This window comes from Oncorhynchus masou, chromosome 12, assembly GCF_036934945.1.
Source record: "Oncorhynchus masou masou isolate Uvic2021 chromosome 12, UVic_Omas_1.1, whole genome shotgun sequence".
NCBI classification, from domain to species: Eukaryota; Metazoa; Chordata; class Actinopteri; order Salmoniformes; family Salmonidae; genus Oncorhynchus; species Oncorhynchus masou.
Genome location: NC_088223.1, coordinates 74,457,972 through 74,476,686, shown reverse-complemented (window position 1 = coordinate 74,476,686; position 18,715 = coordinate 74,457,972). Strand labels below are relative to the sequence as shown.

The window sequence follows — 18,715 nt, the reverse complement described above, 5'->3', positions numbered from 1 at the left end:
CTTGGTCAGAGAAGTGACCAAGAACCCGATGGTCACTTTGACAGAGCTTTAGAGTTCCTCTGTGGAGATGGGAGAACCTTCCAGAAGGACAACCATCTCTGCATCACTCCACCAATCAGGCCTTTATGATAGAGTAGCCAGACAGAAGCCTCTCCTCAGTAAAAGGCACATGACAGCCCACTTGGAGTTTGCTAAAAGGCACCTAAAGACTCTCAGACCATGAGAAACAAGATTCTCTGGTCTGATGAAACCACAATGGAACTCTTTGGCCTGAATGCCAACTCCCCAAATACAGATGTGCCAAGCTTGTTGTGCCATACCCAAGTAGACTTGATGCTTTAATCGCTACCAAAGATGCGTCAACAAATTACTGAGTAAAAGGTCTGAATACTTATGTAAATGTGATATTTCAGCTTTTTTGTTGTTGAATAAATTAACCAAATTTTCTAAAAACCTGTTTTTGCTTTGTCGTTATGGGGTATTGTGTGTAGATTGAGGGGGGAAAAACTATTGAATCAATTTTAGGATAAGGCTGTAACATAACAAAATGTGGAAAAAGTCAAGGGGTCTGAATACTTTACAGTCAGAAGTTTGGACACACCTACTCATTCAAGGGTTTTTCTTTATTTTTACTATTTACTACATTGTTAAAAAATGTGAAATAACACATATGGAATCATGTAGTAACCAAAAAAGTCTTAAAAAAGTCTAAATATATTTTAGATTCTTCAAAGTAGCCACCCATTGCCTTGATGACAGCTTTGCACAAACTTAGCATTCTCTAAACCAGCTTGAAGGACTTCCCAAATATTCTGATACACTTATACACGTTTCTTTTCCTTCACTCTGCGGTCCAACTCATCCAAAACCATCTCAATTGGGTTGAGGTTGGATGATTGTGGAGGCATCATCTGATGCAGCACTCCACCAGTCTCCTTCTTGGTCAAATAGCCTTTACACAACCTGGAGGTGTGTTGGGTCATTGTCCTGTTGAAAACAAATGATAGTCCCACTCAGCGCAAACCAGATGCGATGGTGTATCACTGCAGAATGCTCTGGTAGCCATGCTGGTTAAGTGCGCCTTGAATTCTAAATGAATCACTGACAATGTCACCAGAAAATTGCCCCCACACCATAACACCTCCTCCTTCATGCTTCACGGTGGGAACAACACATGTAGAGATCATCCGTTCAACTACTCTGCATCTTACAAAGACACAGAGGTTGGAACCAAAAATCTCAAATTTGGACTCCACCGGTGTCCATTGCTTGTGTTTCTTGGCCCAAGCAAGTCTCTTCTTGTTATTGGTGTCCTTTAGTAGTGGTTCCTTTGCAGTAATTTGACCATGAAGGCATGATACACACAGTCTCCTCTGAACAGTTGATGTTCAGATGTGTCTGTTACTTGGGGCGGCAGGTAGTCTAGTGGTTAGAGCGTTGGTTGCAACCGAAAGGTTGCAAGATCGAGTCCCTGAGCTGACAAGATAAAAATCTGTCATTCTGCCCCTGAACAAGGCAGTTAACCCACTGTTCCTAGGCTGTTGTTGAAAATAAACAATTTGTTCTTAACTGACTTCCCTAGTTAAATAAAGGTAAAACAAAAAACATTTGGGCTGCAATCTGAAGTGCAGTTAACTCTAATGAACTTATCCTTTCCTGTGGCGGTCATGAGAGCCAGTTTCATCATAGTGCTTGATGGTTTTTGCAACTGCACCTGAAGAAACTTTCAAAGTTCTGAAGCATGGTGGTGGCAGCATCATGCTGTGGGGATGTTTTTCGGCGACAGGGATTGGGAGACGAGTCAGGATCTAGGGAAATATGAATGGAGCAAAGTACAAAGAGATCATTGATGAAAACCTGCTCCAGAGTGCGCAGGACCTCAGACTGGGGCAAAGGTTCACCTTTCAACAGGACAACTACCATAAGCACACAGCCAAGACAAAGCAGGAGTGGCTTCGGGACAAGTCTCTGAATGTCCTTTGATTGGCCCAGCCAGAGCCCGGACTTGAACCTGATTCGAAAATCTCTGGAGATCCAACCTGACAGAGCTTGAGAGGATCTGCAGAAAAGAATGGGAGGAACTCCCCAAATGCATGTGTGCCAAGCATGTAGCGTCATATCCAAGAAGACTCGAGGCTGTAATCTCTGCCAAAGGTCCTTCAACAAAGTACTGTTTAAAGGATCTGAATATTTAAGTAAATGTTTTTTATTTTTAAAAAATCTGGAAAAATTCCCCCCCAAAAATGTCTTTGCTGTGTCATTATGGGGTATTGTGTGTAGATTGATGAGGGAAAAATACTATTTAATCCATTTTAGAATTAGGCTATAATGTAACAAAATATGGAAAAAGTTAAGGGGTCGGAATACTTTCCGAGTGCACCTTATATGGGGCATACAACCATCTCACCTCTGCAGACTTTGCTACGAAGAGACAGAATCATTAGATCACTGACATTATTTTGGTATTGCCCCTACTGTATGTATCTATGGGGGAAAGAGGAAGGGTTTGTCATAAAAAATCATCCCAACGCCTATTATTTCATCTACAGTGCCTTGCGAAAGTATTCGGCCCCCTTGAACTTTGCGACCTTTTGCCACATTTCAGGCTTCAAACATAAAGATATAAAACTGTATTTTTTTGTGAAGAATCAACAACAAGTGGGACACAATCATGAAGTGGAACGACATTTATTGGATATTTCAAACTTTTTTAACAAATCAAAAACTGAACAATTGGGCATGCAAAATTATTCAGCCCCTTTACTTTCAGTGCAGCAAACTCTCTCCAGAAGTTCAGTGAGGATCTCTGAATGATCCAATGTTGACCTAAATGACTAATGATGATAAATACAATCCACCTGTGTGTAATCAAGTCTCCGTATAAATGCACCTGCACTGTGATAGTCTCAGAGGTCCGTTAAAAGCGCAGAGAGCATCATGAAGAACAAGGAACACACCAGGCAGGTCCCAGATACTGGTGTGAAGAAGTTTAAAGCCGGATTTGGATACAAAAAGATTTCCCAAGCTTTAAACATCCCAAGGAGCACTGTGCAAGCGATAATATTGAAATGGAAGGAGTATCAGACCACTGCAAATCTACCAAGACCTGGCCGTCCCTCTAAACTTTCAGCTCATACAAGGAGAAGACTGATCAGAGATGCAGCCAAGAGGCCCATGATCACTCTGGATGAACTGCAGAGATCTACAGCTGAGGTGGGAGACTCTGTCCATAGGACAACAATCAGTCGTATATTGCACAAATCTGGCCTTTATGGAAGAGTGGCAAGAAGAAAGCCATTTCTTAAAGATATCCATAAAAAGTGTCGTTTAAAGTTTGCCACAAGCCACCTGGGAGACACACCAAACATGTGGAAGAAGGTGCTCTGGTCAGATGAAACCAGAATTGAACTTTTTGGCAACAATGCAAAACGTTATGTTTGGCGTAAAAGCAACACAGCTCATCACCCTGAACACACCATACCCACTGTTAAACATGGTGGCGGCAGCATCATGGTTTGGGCCTGCTTTTCTTCAGCAGGGACAGGGAAGATGGTTAAAATTGATGGGAAGATGGATGGAGCCAAATACAGGACCATTCTGGAAGAAAACCTGATGGAGTCTGCAAAAGACCTGAGACTGGGACGGAGATTTGTCTTCCAACAAGACAATGATCCAAAACATAAAGCAAAATCTACAATGGAAGGGTTCAAAAATAAACATATCCAGGTGTCCAGAATCCAGGTATCCAGAATGGCCAAGTCAAAGTCCAGACCTGAATCCAATCGAGAATCTGTGGAAAGAACTGAAAACTGCTGTTCACAAATGCTCTCCATCCAACCTCACTGAGCTCGAGCTGTTTTGCAAGGAGGAATGGGAAAAAAATTCAGTCTCTCGATGTGCAAAACTGATAGAGACATACCCCAAGCGACTTACAGCTGTAATCGCAGCAAAAGGTGGCGCTACAAAGTATTAACTTAAGGGGGCTGAATAATTTTGCACGCCCAATTTTTCAGTTTTTGATTTGTTAAAAAAGTTTGAAATATCCAATAAATGTCGTTCCACTTCATGATTGTGTCCCACTTGTTGTTGATTCTTCACAAAAAAACACAGTTTTATATCTTTATGTTTGAAGCCTGAAATGTGGCAAAAGGTCGCAAAGTTCAAGGGGGCCGAATACTTTCGCAAGGCACTGTAGGTGAATTATATTTCTATGTTGGCCTAGTATGGTTCCCAATCAGAGGCAGCTGTTTATCATTGTCTCTGATTGAGGATCAAATTTAGGTAACCATTTTCCCATTGTGCTTTGTGGGATCTTGCCTATGTATAGTTGCCTATGAGCATTATTCTAGCGTCACGATTCGGTTGTTAGTTTTGTTGTTTTTGTTCTTTGAAGTTTTCTATTCCAAAATAAAGGATGGAAACATTTACATTACATTACATTTAAGTCATTTGGCAGACGCTCTTATCCAGAGCTTGGGAAGGTTGAACACCAGACGGGCTGCGGCGTTCTGGATGAGTTGTAGGGGTTTAATGGCACAGGCAGGGAGCCCAGCCAACAGCGAGTTGCAGTAATCCAGACGGGAGATGACAAGTGCCTGGATTAGGACCTGCGCCGCTTCCTGTGTGAGGCAGGGTCGTACTCTGCGGATGTTGTAGAGCATGAACCTACAGGAACGGGCCACCGCCTTGATGTTAGTTGAGAACGACAGGGTGTTGTCCAGGATCACGCCAAGGTTCTTAGCGCTCTGGGAGGAGGACACAATGGAGTTGTCAACCGTGATGGCGAGATCATGGAACGGGCAGTCCTTCCCCGGGAGGAAGAGCAGCTCCGTGTTGCCGAGGTTCAGCTTGAGGTGGTGATCCGTCATCCACACTGATATGTCTGCCAGACATGCAGAGATGCGATTCGCCACCTGGTCATCAGAAGGGGAAAGGAGAAGATTAATTGTGTGTCGTCTGCATAGCAATGATAGGAGAGACCATGTGAGGTTATGACAGAGCCAAGTGACTTGGTGTATAGCGAGAATAGGAGAGGGCCTAGAACAGAGCCCTGGGGGACACCAGTGGTGAGAGCGCGTGGCGAGGAGACAGATTCTCGCCACGCCACCTGGTAGGAGCGACCTGTCAGGTAGGACGCAATCCAAGCGTGGGCCGCGCTCGGAGATGCCCAACTCGGAGAGGGTGGAGAGGAGGATCTGATGGTTCACAGTATCGAAGGCAGCCGATAGGTCTAGAAGGATGAGAGCAGAGGAGAGAGAGTTAGCTTTAGCAGTGCGGAGCGCCTCCGTGATACAGAGAAGAGCAGTCTCAGTTGAATGACTAGTCTTGAAACCTGACTGATTTGGATCAAGAAGGTCATTCTGAGAGAGATAGCGGGAGAGCTGGCCAAGGACAGCACTCTGAAGAGTTTTGGAGAGAAAAGAAAGAAGGGATACTGGTCTGTAGTTGTTGACATCGGAGGGATCGAGTGTAGGTTTTTTCAGAAGGGGTGCAACTCTCGCTCTCTTGAAGACGGAAGGGACGTAGCCAGCGGTCAGGGATGAGTTGATGAGCGAGGTGAGGTAAGGGAGAAGGTCTCCGGAAATGGTCTGGAGAAGAGAGGAGGGGATAGGGTCAAGCGGGCAGGTTGTTGGGCGGCCGGCCGTCACAAGAAGCGAGATTTCATCTGGAGAGAGAGGGAGAAAGAGGTCAGAGCACAGGGTAGGGCAGTGTGAGCAGAACCAGCGGTGTCGTTTGACTTAGCAAACGAGGATCGGATGTCGTCGACCTTCTTTTCAAAATGGTTGACGAAGTCATCTGCAGAGAGGGAGGAGGGGGGAGGGGGAGGAGGATTCAGGAGGGAGGAGAAGGTGGCAAAGAGCTTCCTAGGGTTAGAGGCAGATGCTTGGAATTTAGAGTGGTAGAAAGTGGCTTTAGCAGCAGAGACAGAGGAGGAAAATGTAGAGAGGAGGGAGTGAAAGGATGCCAGGTCCGCAGGAGGCGAGTTTTCCTCCATTTCCGTTCGGCTGCCCGGAGCCCTGTTCTGTGAGCTCGCAATGAGTCGTCGAGCCACGGAGCGGGAGGGAGGACCGAGCCGGCCTGGAGGATAGGGGACATAGAGAGTCAAAGGATGCAGAAAGGGAAGAGAGGAGGGTTGAGGAGGCAGAATCAGGAGATAGGTTGGAGAAGGTTTGAGCAGAGGAAGAGATGATAGGATGGAAGAGGAGAGAGTAGCGGGGGAGAGAGAGCGAAAGTTGGGACGGCGCGATACCATCCGAGTAGGGGCAGTGTGGGAAGTGTTGGATGAGAGCGAGAGGGAAAAGGATACAAGGTAGTGGTCGGAGACTTGGAGGGGAGTTGCAATGAGGTTAGTGGAAGAACAGCATCTAGTAAAGATGAGGTCGAGCGTATTGCCTGCCTTGTGAGTAGGGGGGAAGGTGAGAGGGTGAGGTCAAAAGAGGAGAGGAGTGGAAAGAAGGAGGCAGAGAGGAATGAGTCAAAGGTAGACGTGGGGAGGTTAAAGTCGCCCAGGACTGTGAGAGGTGAGCCGTCCTCAGGAAAGGAGCTTATCAAGGCATCAAGCTCATTGATGAACTCTCCGAGGGAACCTGGAGGGCGATAAATGATAAGGATGTTAAGCTTGAAAGGGCTGGTAACTGTGACAGCATGGAATTCAAAGGAGGCGATAGACAGATGGGTAAGGGGAGAAAGAGAGAATGACCACTTGGGAGAGATGAGGATCCCGGTGCCACCACCCCGCTGACCAGAAGCTCTCGGGGTGTGCGAGAACACGTGGGCGGACGAAGAGAGAGCAGTAGGAGTAGCAGTGTTATCTGTGGTGATCCATGTTTCCGTCAGTGCCAAGAAGTCGAGGGACTGGAGGGAGGCATAGGCTGAGATGAACTCTGCCTTGTTGGCCGCAGATCGGCAGTTCCAGAGGCTACCGGAGACCTGGAACTCCACGTGGGTCGTGCGCGCTGGGACCACCAGATTAGGGTGGCCGCGGCCACGCGGTGTGGAGCGTTTGTATGGTCTGTGTAGAGAGGAGAGAACAGGGATAGATAGACACATAGTTGACAGGCTACAGAAGAGGCTACGCTAATGCAAAGGAGATTGGAATGACAAGTGGACTACACGTCTCGAATGTTCAGAATGTTCAGAAAGTTAAGCTTACGTAGCAAGAATCTTATTGACTAAAATGATTGAAACGATACAGTACTGCTGGAGTAGGCTAGCTGGCAGTGGCTGCGTTGTTGAAACATACCATGTTGCATCCTGGTCTACTCCTTATAACGATTTTGACACAGAGTGAGCCAAAGTTATTATGTGATTTGTTCAACCACGTTTTACTCCTAACTCATTGAGGCTTGCCTAAATAAAGGGGCTGAATACTTATGCAATGACTATATTAATTATGCATTTTTATATTTATCTTAAACAGAATATTTCTTACACTTTGACATAAACAGAGTATTTTATGTAGATTGTTGGATTTTCTGGTTAAGCTTATGGTACACCTCTGTCACATTATGCATTGAAGAAGGGTGGTAGTGGAGTGTGTTCTCTCCATATAAATATATTAATTATTTCTGTATTTCTTTTCGTAATGTAAGATGGTGATGTCATATGGCCCGCTTTTCTTTTGGGTAACAGGTGGTTGATTGGTTGTTGAAAGTACTGTTAGTCTTTGGTGGAACTAAAGGTGACGGTTGCGTGGGAAGCACACACTCTCACTCAAGCACACATACGCATGCAGACATATACACACACACACACACACACACACACACACACACACACACACACACCACATCTCACTTACTACTACGTCTGTCGACCTGGTCTCGCTATACCACATGTATCACATGTACAGTAACACATGTATCACATGTACAGTAACACATGTGCCACATGTACAGTACCACATGTACAGTAACACATGTGCCACGTGTACAGTACCACATGTACAGTAACACATCTACCACATGTACAGTACCACATGTACAGTAACACATGTGCCACATGTATAGTATCACATGTAGAGGTTGACCGATTAATCGGAATGGCCGGTTAATTAGGGCCGATTTCAAGTTTTCATAACAATCGGAAATCGGTATTTTGGGGCGCCGATTTGCCAATTTTTATTTATTAAAAAAAATATATACCTTTATTTAACTAGGCAAGTCAGTTAAGAACACATTCTTATTTTCAATGACAGCCTAGGAACGGTGGGTTAACTGCCTTGTTCAGGGGCAGAATGACAGATTTTCACCTTGTCAGCTCAGGGGATCCAATCTTGCAACCTTACAGTTAACTAGTTCAACGCAATAACGACCTGCCTCTCTCTCGTTGCACTCCACAAGGAGACTGCCTGTTACGCGAATGCAGTAAGCCAAGGTAAGTTGCTAGCTAGCATTAAACTTATCTTATAAAAAACAATCAATCATAATCACTAGTTAACTACACATGGTTGATGATATTACTAGATATTATCTAGCGTGTCCTACGTTGCATATAATCTGACTGAGCATACAAGCATCTAAGTATCTGACTGAGCGGTCGCAGGCAGAAGCAGGCGCGTAAACATTCATTCAAACAGCACTTTTGTGCATTTTGCCAGCAGCTCTTCGCTGTGCGTCAAGCATTGCGCTGTTTATGACTTCAAGCCTATCAACTCCCGAGATGAGGCTGGTGTAACCGAAGTGAAATGACCAGCTAATTAACGTGCGCTAATTGTCGTTGTGTTGCTGGTTCGAGCCCAGGGAGGAGCGAGGAGAGGGACGGAAGCTATACTATTACACTGGCAATACTAAAGTGCCTATAAGAACATCCAATAGTCAAAGGTTAATGAAATACAAATGGTATAGAGTGAAATAGTCCTATAATTCCTATAATAACTACAACCTAAAACTTCTTACCTGGGAATATTGAAGACTCATGTTAAAAGGAACCACCAGCTTTCATATGTTTGCTTTTTTTTAAAAAAAATTCTCACCTTTATTTAACCAGGTAGGCTAGTTGAGAACAAGTTCTCAATTGTAATTAAGACCTAGTCAAGATAAGCAAAGCAGTGTGAACAGACAACAGAGTTGCACATGGAGTAATAGTCAATAACACAGTAGAAAAAAAGAGAGTCTATATACAAAAGGCATGAGGAGGTAGGCAAATAATTACAATTTTGCAGATTAACACTGGAGTGATAAATGATCAGATCATCATGTACAGGTAGAGATATTGGTATGCAAAAGAGCAGAAAAGTAAATAAATGGGATGAGGTAGGTAAAATTGGGTGGGCTATTTACCGATAGACTATGTACAGCTGCAGCGATCGGTTAGCTGCTCAGATAGCAGATGTTTGAAGTTGGTGAGGGAGATAAGTCTCCAACTTCAGCGATTTTTGCAATTAGTTCCAGTCACAGGCAGCAGAGTACTGGAACGAAAGGCGGCCAAATGAGGTGTTGGCTTTAGGGATGATCAGTGAGATACACCTGCTGGAGCGCTTGCTACGGGTGGGTGATGCCATCGTGACCAGTGAACTGAGATAAGGCGGCGCTTTATGGACTTGTAGATGACCTGGAGCCAGTGGGTCTGGCGACGAATATGTAGCGAGGGCCAGCCGACTAGAGCATACAGGTCGCAGTGGTGGGTGGTATAAGGTGCTTTAGTAACAAAACGGATGGCACTGTGACAAACTGCATCCAGTTTGCTGAGTAGAGTGTTGGAAACTCTTTTGTAGATGACATCGCCGAAGTAGAGGATTGGTAGGATAGTCAGTTTTACTAGGGTAAGTTTGGCGGCGTGAGTGAAGGAGGCTTTGTTGCGGAATAGAAAGCTGATTCTAGAATAGAAAGCCGATTCTAGCTCGTTTGGAGGTTAGATAGCAGTGTCCAAGGACGGGCCGGAAGTATACAGAATGGTGTCGTCTAGAGGTGGATCAGGGAATCGCCCGCAGCAAGAGCAACATCATTGATATATATAGAGAAAAAAGAGTCTGCCCGAGAATCGAACCCTGTGGCACCCCCATAGAGATTGCCTGTTTCAGAAATAGAGGGTCCAGATTGTCAAGCCCGGGTGATCTGTACGGGTCCAGGTTTTGCAGCTCTTTCAGAACATCTGCTATCTGGATTTGGGTAAAGGATAACCTGGAGAGGCTTGGGACGAGTAGCTGCGTGGGGGGTGGAGCTGTTGGCCGAGGTTGGAGTAGCCAGGCGGAAGGCATGGCCAGCCGTTGAGAAATGCTTGTTGAAGTTTTTGATAATCATGGATTTATCAGTGGTGACCGTATTACCTAGCCTCAGTGCAGTGGGCAGCTGGGAGGAGGTGCTCTTGTTCTCCATGGACTTCACAGTATCCCAGAACTTTTGGGGGTTAGAGCTACAGGATGCAAATTTCTGCCTGAAGAAGCTGGCATTTGCTTTCCTGACTGACTGCTTGTATTGGTTCCTGACTTCCCTGAACAGTTGCATATTGCAGGTACTATTCAATGCTATTGCAGTCCGCCACAGGATGTTTTTGTGCTGGTCGAGGGCAGTCAGGTCTGGAGTGAACCAAGGGCTATATCTGTTCTTAGTTCTGCATTTTCTGAACGGAGCATGCTTATCTAAAATGGTGAAATGGTTACTTTTAAAGAATGACCAGGCATCCTCAACTGACGAGATGAGGTCAATATCCTTCCAGGATACCCGGGCCAGGTCGATTAGAAAGGCCTGCTCACAGAAGTGTTTTAGGGAGCGTTTGACAGTGATGAGGGGTGGTCGTTTGACTGCGGATCCGTAGCGGATACAGGCAATGAGGCAGAGATCGCTGAGATCCTGGTTGAAGACAGCGGAGGTGTATTTGGAGGGCCAGTTGGTCAGCATGACGTCTATGAGGGTGCCCTTGTTTACAGATTTAGGGTTGTATCTGGTGGGTTCCTTGTTGATTTATGTGAGATTGAGGGCATCTAGCTTAGATTGTAGGACTGTCGGGGTATTAAGTATATCCCAGTTTAGGTCACCTAACAGAACAAACTCTGAAGCTAGATGGGGGGCGATCAATTCACAAATGGTGTCCAGGGCACAACTGGGAGCTGAGGGGGGTCGGTAGCAGATGGCAACATTGATAGACTTATTTCTGGAGAGAGTAATTCTTAAAATTAGTAATTCGAACTGTTTGGGTATGGACCTGGAAAGTATGACATTACTTTGCAGGCTATCTCTGCAGTCGACTGCAACTCCTCCCCCTTTGGCAGTTCTATCTTGGCGGAAAATGTTATAGTTGGGTATGGAAATCTCAGAATTTTTGGTGGCCTTCCTGAGCCAGGATTCAGACACGGCAAGGACATCAGGGTTAGCAGAGTGTGCTAAAACAGTGAGTAAAACAAACTTAGGGAGGAGGCTTCTGATGTTGACATGCATGAAACCAAGGCTTTTTCAATCACAGAAGTCAACAAATGAGGGTGCCTGGGGACATGCAGGGCCTGGGTTTACCTCCACATCACCCGCGGAACAGAGGAGGAGTAGTATGAGGATGCAGCTAAAGGCTATCAAAACTGGTCGCCTAGAGCATTGGGGACAAAGAATAAGAGGAGCAGATTTCTGGGCGTGGTAGTATATATTCAGGGCATAATGCGCAGACAGGGGTATGGTGGGGTGCGGGTACAGCGGAGGTAAGCCCAGGCACTGGGTGATGATAAGAGAGGTTGCATCTCTGGACATGCTGGTTTTAATGGGTGAGGTCACCGCATGTGTGGGAGGTGGGACAAAGGAGGTATCAGGGGTATGAAGAGTGGAACTAGGGGCTCCATTGTAAACTAAAACAATTATAACTAACCTGAACAACAGTATACAAGGCATATTGACATTTGAGAGAGACATACAGCGAGGCATACAGTAATCAGAAGTGTTTCATCCCATTATAAGTTGTCCCTTTAATGAAGTTTAAACACGCAGAATCTTTAGATCCTTAGATTGCATTCGTTGCGTTGATGCATTGCATTTCCACGTTAGGCCAAATAGACATAAGATTAGGCTACATTGTGCGTAGGATCTCAGTGTTTCCCAAACTTAATCTTCTTCAATGTTTTCACAACGCTGTGTTTTGAATTCCATTCCCAAGTTTATCAAACATTCCAATTAAAAGCACATTTGCACTTCCATAATATGCATGATCAAACGATCGCATTGAACAGGGCAGCTCATTCATTTGCAGTGGTTACTCACGGCTGGCGAATTCTAGGAGTTCAAATCCTTCCAAGCGAGCTGTCCTTAAGATCCGAATGCAATTACAAATACAACAATATCCAGAGTGTGTCCGAACTGGAGATTTCCTTCCGATAGTAATCCTTCACTGAGTTTTTTGACTTGATTGTAGTGGCTTCCTTTCGTCTTTACCATAGCCACTGCCCAAGCCTGAAGCGGGGTTGTTTGGTACGCATACAGTCCACACTCAAAGTTTCCAAACGGCCAAACATTCAATGACATCCAGGGATATGGTGCAACAAAAATGTTTATTCTTCTTACATCTAACAAATAAATGATTCTTCTCCAATCAACTTAAAGAATAGAATACTTGATATGGAAAATACATATTATGACCTGTCTGTATGCCGGGGCGGCAGGGAAGCCTAGTGGTTAGAGTGTTGGACTAGTAACCAAAAGGTTGCAAGTTCGAATCTGCGAGCTGACAGGGTACAAATCTGTCGTTCTGCCCCTGAACAGGCAGTTAACCCACTGTTTCTAGGCCGTCATTGAAAATAAGAATTTGTTCTTAACTGACTTGCCTAGTAAAATTAAAAAATACCGCTCCTGCATCTAGCAAGGACTCCCCCTCCCAAAGGCCCAACTTCCTGCCTTTATCCTTACACACCTACCACAATACAATGAATAGGCAAGAGGGGAGTTACACTAACAACAAATGAATATATCTCAATCAGGTAAATATAAATCATAAAGGTATGTACCTAATATTTCATCATTTACATTCATCTTTAATATATTTACACAAATATACATGGAGCTCCATATGTTCGGTCTTTTATACAAATATGTCCAAATCGGCTCTAACAGCTAGCTAAAACAGTAGGTGAGACAACAACAGCTAATCAGCAAGCATAACAACAGCGGGTGAAATGGCGTTGACTAGGCAGAGAGGGTCGGATTAACTACACACGGAGCCTGAGTGCGGCCGACAGATAAAACATAAACAAACAGAATGGAGTACCGTGATTAATGGACAGTCCAGCAGGCATCAGCTATGTAGCCAAGTGATCACAGTGTCCAGGGGGCAGCGGGGAATGGGACAGGGAAGCTAGACTGGCGAGTATTATCCAGGCTAAAAAAAAACTGGCTGGCTGTGCAGAAGGTAAAAGCCGCTAGCAGTGGCTAACAATGACTAAATAGCTTGTAGCTAGTTAGCTGGTTAGCTTCTGGAGGTTCTTGAATGTGTTCTAAAAATAAAAAATAATAGCGATTCCATATCACATTGGGTGAGGCAGGTTACCGGAAGGTATAATCGAATTAAAAATCGAAAAGAGATTGAAAGTAAATATGGGTCCAGTGAGTGGTTGGGCTGGCTGGGGACGCGGCGATTCAGACAGTTAGCATGCCTGTGCTAACAAGCTAACAGTTAGTAGGCCGGGGCTAAACAAGCTAGCAGTTAGCAGACCGGGGCTGAACAAGCTAGCAGTTAGCAGGCCGAATTAACAAGCAAGCAGATAGCAAGGGCTAGAAAGTTAGCCTTTGGGGGACGTCGTGATGGGGTTAAGTCTGTTTATGCCTCTTCATGCGGTGACATCGATAGACCGGTCGTGGGTCCGGATATTGTAGCCCAGGAGTATGCTTCGGTGGTAGCACAGGAGCTCTGGCCGGGCTAGCTTCAAGCTAAGTGGATGGAAACGCTAGCCAGGAGTAGTCATCCGGGGTTGCGGTTAGCTAGTTAGCTAGTTGTGAAGATCCAGATGAAAATGTTCCGTTTGCGGTGGGAATCCGGGGATAAAAATAATAGGTCCGTTATGCTCTGGTTAGAGTCGCGTTGTTCGAACTGGCGAGAGCTGATGACTGCTAGCAATGGTTTGCTGACTGATAGCTGGTAGTTAGCTGGCTAGCTTCAGTTGAGGGGTTCCGGATCCGAAGTAAATATAAATACTTTAGAGAAAAAAAAGCAGATCCACGCTACATTGGGTGAGGTGGGTTGCAGGAGAGTATTTAGATGTTGAGGTTTAGAAAAATGCTTTAAAAGATATGCGAAGAAAAATATGTTAAAAAAACGATATATACAAGGGACACGACAAGACATCTGACTGCTACGCCATCTTGGACTGAGCAAGGAACTGAAACGTTAGCTTTCTTACATAGCACATATTGCACTTTTACTTTCTTCTCCAACACTTTGTTTTTGCATTATTTAAACCAAATTGAACATGTTTCATTATTTACTTGAGGCTGAATTGATTTTATTGATGTATTATATTTAAAATAAGTGTTAATTCAGTATTGTTGTAATTGTCATTATTACAAAGAAATTAATTTTAAAAATCGGCCGATTAATCGGTATCGGCATTTTGGGTCCTCCAATAATCCGTATCGGTATCGGCGTTGAAAAATCATAATCGGTCGACCTCTAATCACATGTTACACATGTACAGTAACACATATACCACATGTACAGTAACACATGTGCCACATGTACAGTAACGCATCTACCACATGTACAGTAACACATCTACCACATGTACAGTAACACGTCTACCACATGTACAGTAACACGTCTACCACATGTACAGTAACACATGTGGGTAAACTTTTCCTATTATCTGGGTGAACTATTAATGTTATCTAGAAATGATTTCATATGGATATCAAGACCACTGTACTTGGCCTTTAATTGGTCCGTTAGATTTGAGGGGGTGAATGTGAGAATGAATGACTCTGGCTCTATTGAGTAAATGGCTTTGTAAAAACCACTGTCTGTACATAACTTTTTTTTTCACCTTTATTTAACCAGGTAGGCTAGTTGAGAACAAGTTCTCATTTACAACTACAACATAAATAACGGTGGAATGATTTAGGAATTTGTCAAATGTAATTAATGAATGGCTACAGTGAGATTGAAAACGTTAGCTTTCTGCTCAGGATGTGCGTTGCACCACTATGGAAGTAGTGTAGTGTGACTTGATCTCCTAAATGTTGTTTCTTGTCGGACAACAAGTTGTGTCCCATCCTGTACTCATTCATGAACATACATGTATACAAATAAAACGATAACACTAATTGTTACACTCATAAGAAATTATGTATTATATGATGTAATGATACAACTGGTTAAATGCCTGGTCCAGTGTTTATTCCCAGAAAACATGACCCCATTGGCCCAATTTGAGTATTCGGTGGGCACGGGCTAGCCCACACCAGCCCAACACAGGCTAGCCCACACCAGCCCAACACGGGCTAGCCCCCACCAATCCCACATCAGCCCAACACAGGCTAGCCCCCACCAATCCCACACCAGCCCAACACAGGCTAGCCCCCACCAATCACACACCAGCTCAACACAGGCTAACCCCCACCAATCCCACACCAGCCCAACACAGGCTAGCCCCCACCAATCCCACACCAGCCCAACACAGGCTAGCCCATACCAGACCCACACCAGCCCAACACAGGCTAGCCTCCACCAATCCCACACCAGCCCAACACAGGCTAGCCCACACCAGTCCCACACCAGCCCAACACAGGCTAGCCCACACCAGTCCCACATCAGCCCAACACAGGCTAGCCCACACCAATCCCACACCAGCCCAACACAGGCTAGCCCCCACCAATCCCACACCAGCCCAACACAGGCTAGCCCATACCAGGCCCACACCAGCCCAACACAGGCTAGCCCCCACCAATCCCACACCAGCCCAACACAGGCTAGCCCACACCAGTCCCACACCAGCCCAACACAGGCTAGCCCACACCAGTCCCACATCAGCCCAACACAGGCTAGCCCACACCAATCCCACATCAATTTGCACACTAATCTACTGTCAAATCTACCATTCCAGTGTTTTAATTGCTATATTGTATTTACTTTGCCACCATGGCCTATTTATTGCCTTTACCTCCCTTGTCTCACCTCATTTCCTCACATTGTATATAGACTTATTTTTCTACTGTATTATTTAATGTATGTTTGTTTTACTCCATGTGTAACTCTGTGTTATGTGTCAAACTACTTTGCTTTATCTTGGCCAGGTCGCAGTTGTAAATGAGAACTTGTTCTCAACTTGCCTACCTGGTTAAATAAAGGTGAAATTAAAAATTAAAAAATCAGCCCAACAGGGACTAGCCTACACCAGCCCAAAACAGGCTAGCCCACACCAGCCCAACACAGGCTAGCCCACACCAAGCCCACACCAGCCCAACACAGGCTAGCCCACACCAAGCCCACCCCAGCCCTAAACAGGCTAGCCCACACCAGTCCAACACAGGCTAGACCACACCAAGCCCACACCAACCCAACACAGGCTAGCCTACAACAGAACATGGGCTTTTGTATTTTGTAACATGGGTGTTATTTAGTGCCAATTGCAGTGCTTTATTGTTGTACAGATAGTGATCCAAAATATGGAAGGGAATGTGAGTGTCCAATGTCAGTCATAGAATCTCTTCTAGAATGTCAATCCCTATTTAAGTCAATGTTCCCTGATTAGTGGACCGGCGGCCATATTGATGGTACCCTATGCCAGGAAGTAATATCAGAAAGTACAGTATTCAATCAATAATAATAATTTTATGGTGTCCTCTCCCTCCCCAGGTGTCTGATGGGAGTCTGACGGTGCTGTTGGTCAGCCGCGAGGACAGAGGGGCATACACCTGCCGAGCCTACAGCATCCAGGGGGAGGTTGTCCACACCACACGCCTGCTTGTCCAAGGTAGCCTCACCACAACTCAACGTCTATGTGTTTGTGTCTGTGTGTGGATGTAAGTAAGTGCATGTATACCTACGTGCATCAGTGGGCAGGTGTGTATATCAGTCGACATGTACAGTATGTATGTCTTTGTGTTCGTTCTCTGCTGGGTATATGTGTCCGTGGACAGGTGTACGTATGTGCATGAAGACGTGTAAGTGTGTGTGGTCTACCACTACAGGAGCTATTTGGCTGCCATATGGAGCATGTCTGAGGATCAAGGCTTTAACAAGCTCTCTGCCTGTCTGTCTGTCTGTCTGTCTGTCTGTCTGTCTGTCTGATGATGCATGTTTTAAAGGTGGTGGCTTTTTTTTGGCAAATGACTCTGGGGATAGGGATTATGCTAATTTGGTGTCCCTGTTGGAAAGCCACTGAATCCGATCGCCACCAGATCAACTAAGCAAATCTGCAGCAGGCAGCGTTTCCAGTTGTGCCCCTGCTATACACACCCATACACACACACACCCATACACACACACACCCATACACACCCACACACCCATACACAGACACATGTTTGCAGATAAGAATCCTTCCCCTGATAGAGGCTCAGGCCCTGGGCTCTGGATCAGAACTACCATATTAGGCTGCCAGCCAAAATCACCAAGCTGGCTTAAGGAGGAGGATGGACTGTGTGGGTGTGTGGGGGCTTTGTATTATGGACTCTGCAATCAGCTCAGCTTTGCATCTGCTAAATTACTCAAATGTATGTTTGTGTGTGCTGAGTATGTTTGTGTGTACGCACACGTTATGACATGAATTTGAGGATTTTCCATTGGTGCAGGCAGATGAAATGAGCTGAAATTACTAATAAGATATCATAGGTCATCTTTCCCTCATTTCTCACTCCACTATTCCACTTAGTGCCTTCAGAAACTATTCACACCCCTTGACTTTTTGTTGTGTTCAGCCTGAATGTATAATGGATTACATTGAGATTTTGTGTCACTGGCCTACACACAATACCCCATAATGTCAAAGGGGAATTATGTTTTTAGAAATGTTTGCTAATTAATAAAAAATGTAAAGCTGAAATGTCTTGAGTCAATAAGTATTCAATTCCTTTGTTATGGGAAGCCTAAATAAGTTCAGGAGTAAAAATGTGCTAAACAAGGCACATAATAAGTAGCATGGACACACTCTGTGTGCTATAATAGTGTTTTACATGATTTTTAAATGACTACCTCATCTCTCTACCACACACGAACGATTACTAAGGTCCCTCAGTCAAGCAATGAATTTCAAACAGATTCAACCACAAAGACCAGGGAGGTTGTCACGACTTCCGCCGAAGTCGGTCCCTCTCCTTGCTCGGGCAGCGTTCAGCAGTCCACGTCACTGGTCTTCTAGCCATTGCCAATCCAGTTTTCATTTTCCTTTTCCTTTTGTTTTGTCTTTGTTTTACACACCTGGTTTCAAATTCCCAATTACATGTTCATCATTTAACCTCTGTTTTCCCCATGGTTGTTGTGCGTGTTTATTCGTTGTGAAGTGGTCAGTACTTCTGTGAGCTGGTGTGTTTCCCAGTGGGGAATTTATTGTTGGTTTATTTCGAGTAAAGTTAAGTTTTTACTCAGTTCTGTGTCCTACGCCTGACTTTGTCCGATCCGATACACACTGATTCTTTACAGAGGTTTTCGAATGCCTCACAAAGAAGGCACTTATTGTTAGATGGGTAATAAAAAATAAAAACATCAGACATTGAATATCCCTTTGAGCATGGTAAGGTTATTACACTTAACAAAACTAAAAACGCAACATGCAACAATTAAAGATTTTACTGAGTTATAGTTCATATAAGGA

At 44.8% G+C, this 18,715-nt stretch overlaps 1 protein-coding gene across 1 annotated transcript in view; it reads left to right on the top strand.

The window, feature by feature from the left end:
* The window catches only part of LOC135550804 (protein turtle homolog B-like), a 187,968-nt gene that overhangs the window by 102,222 nt on the left and 67,031 nt on the right, over nucleotides 1-18,715 (top strand). Inside the window, exon 5 of the mRNA XM_064981929.1 lies at nucleotides 16,759-16,876. Coding sequence (XP_064838001.1) covers nucleotides 16,759-16,876 — 118 coding nt within the window. The remainder of the gene's footprint in view (nucleotides 1-16,758; nucleotides 16,877-18,715) is intronic.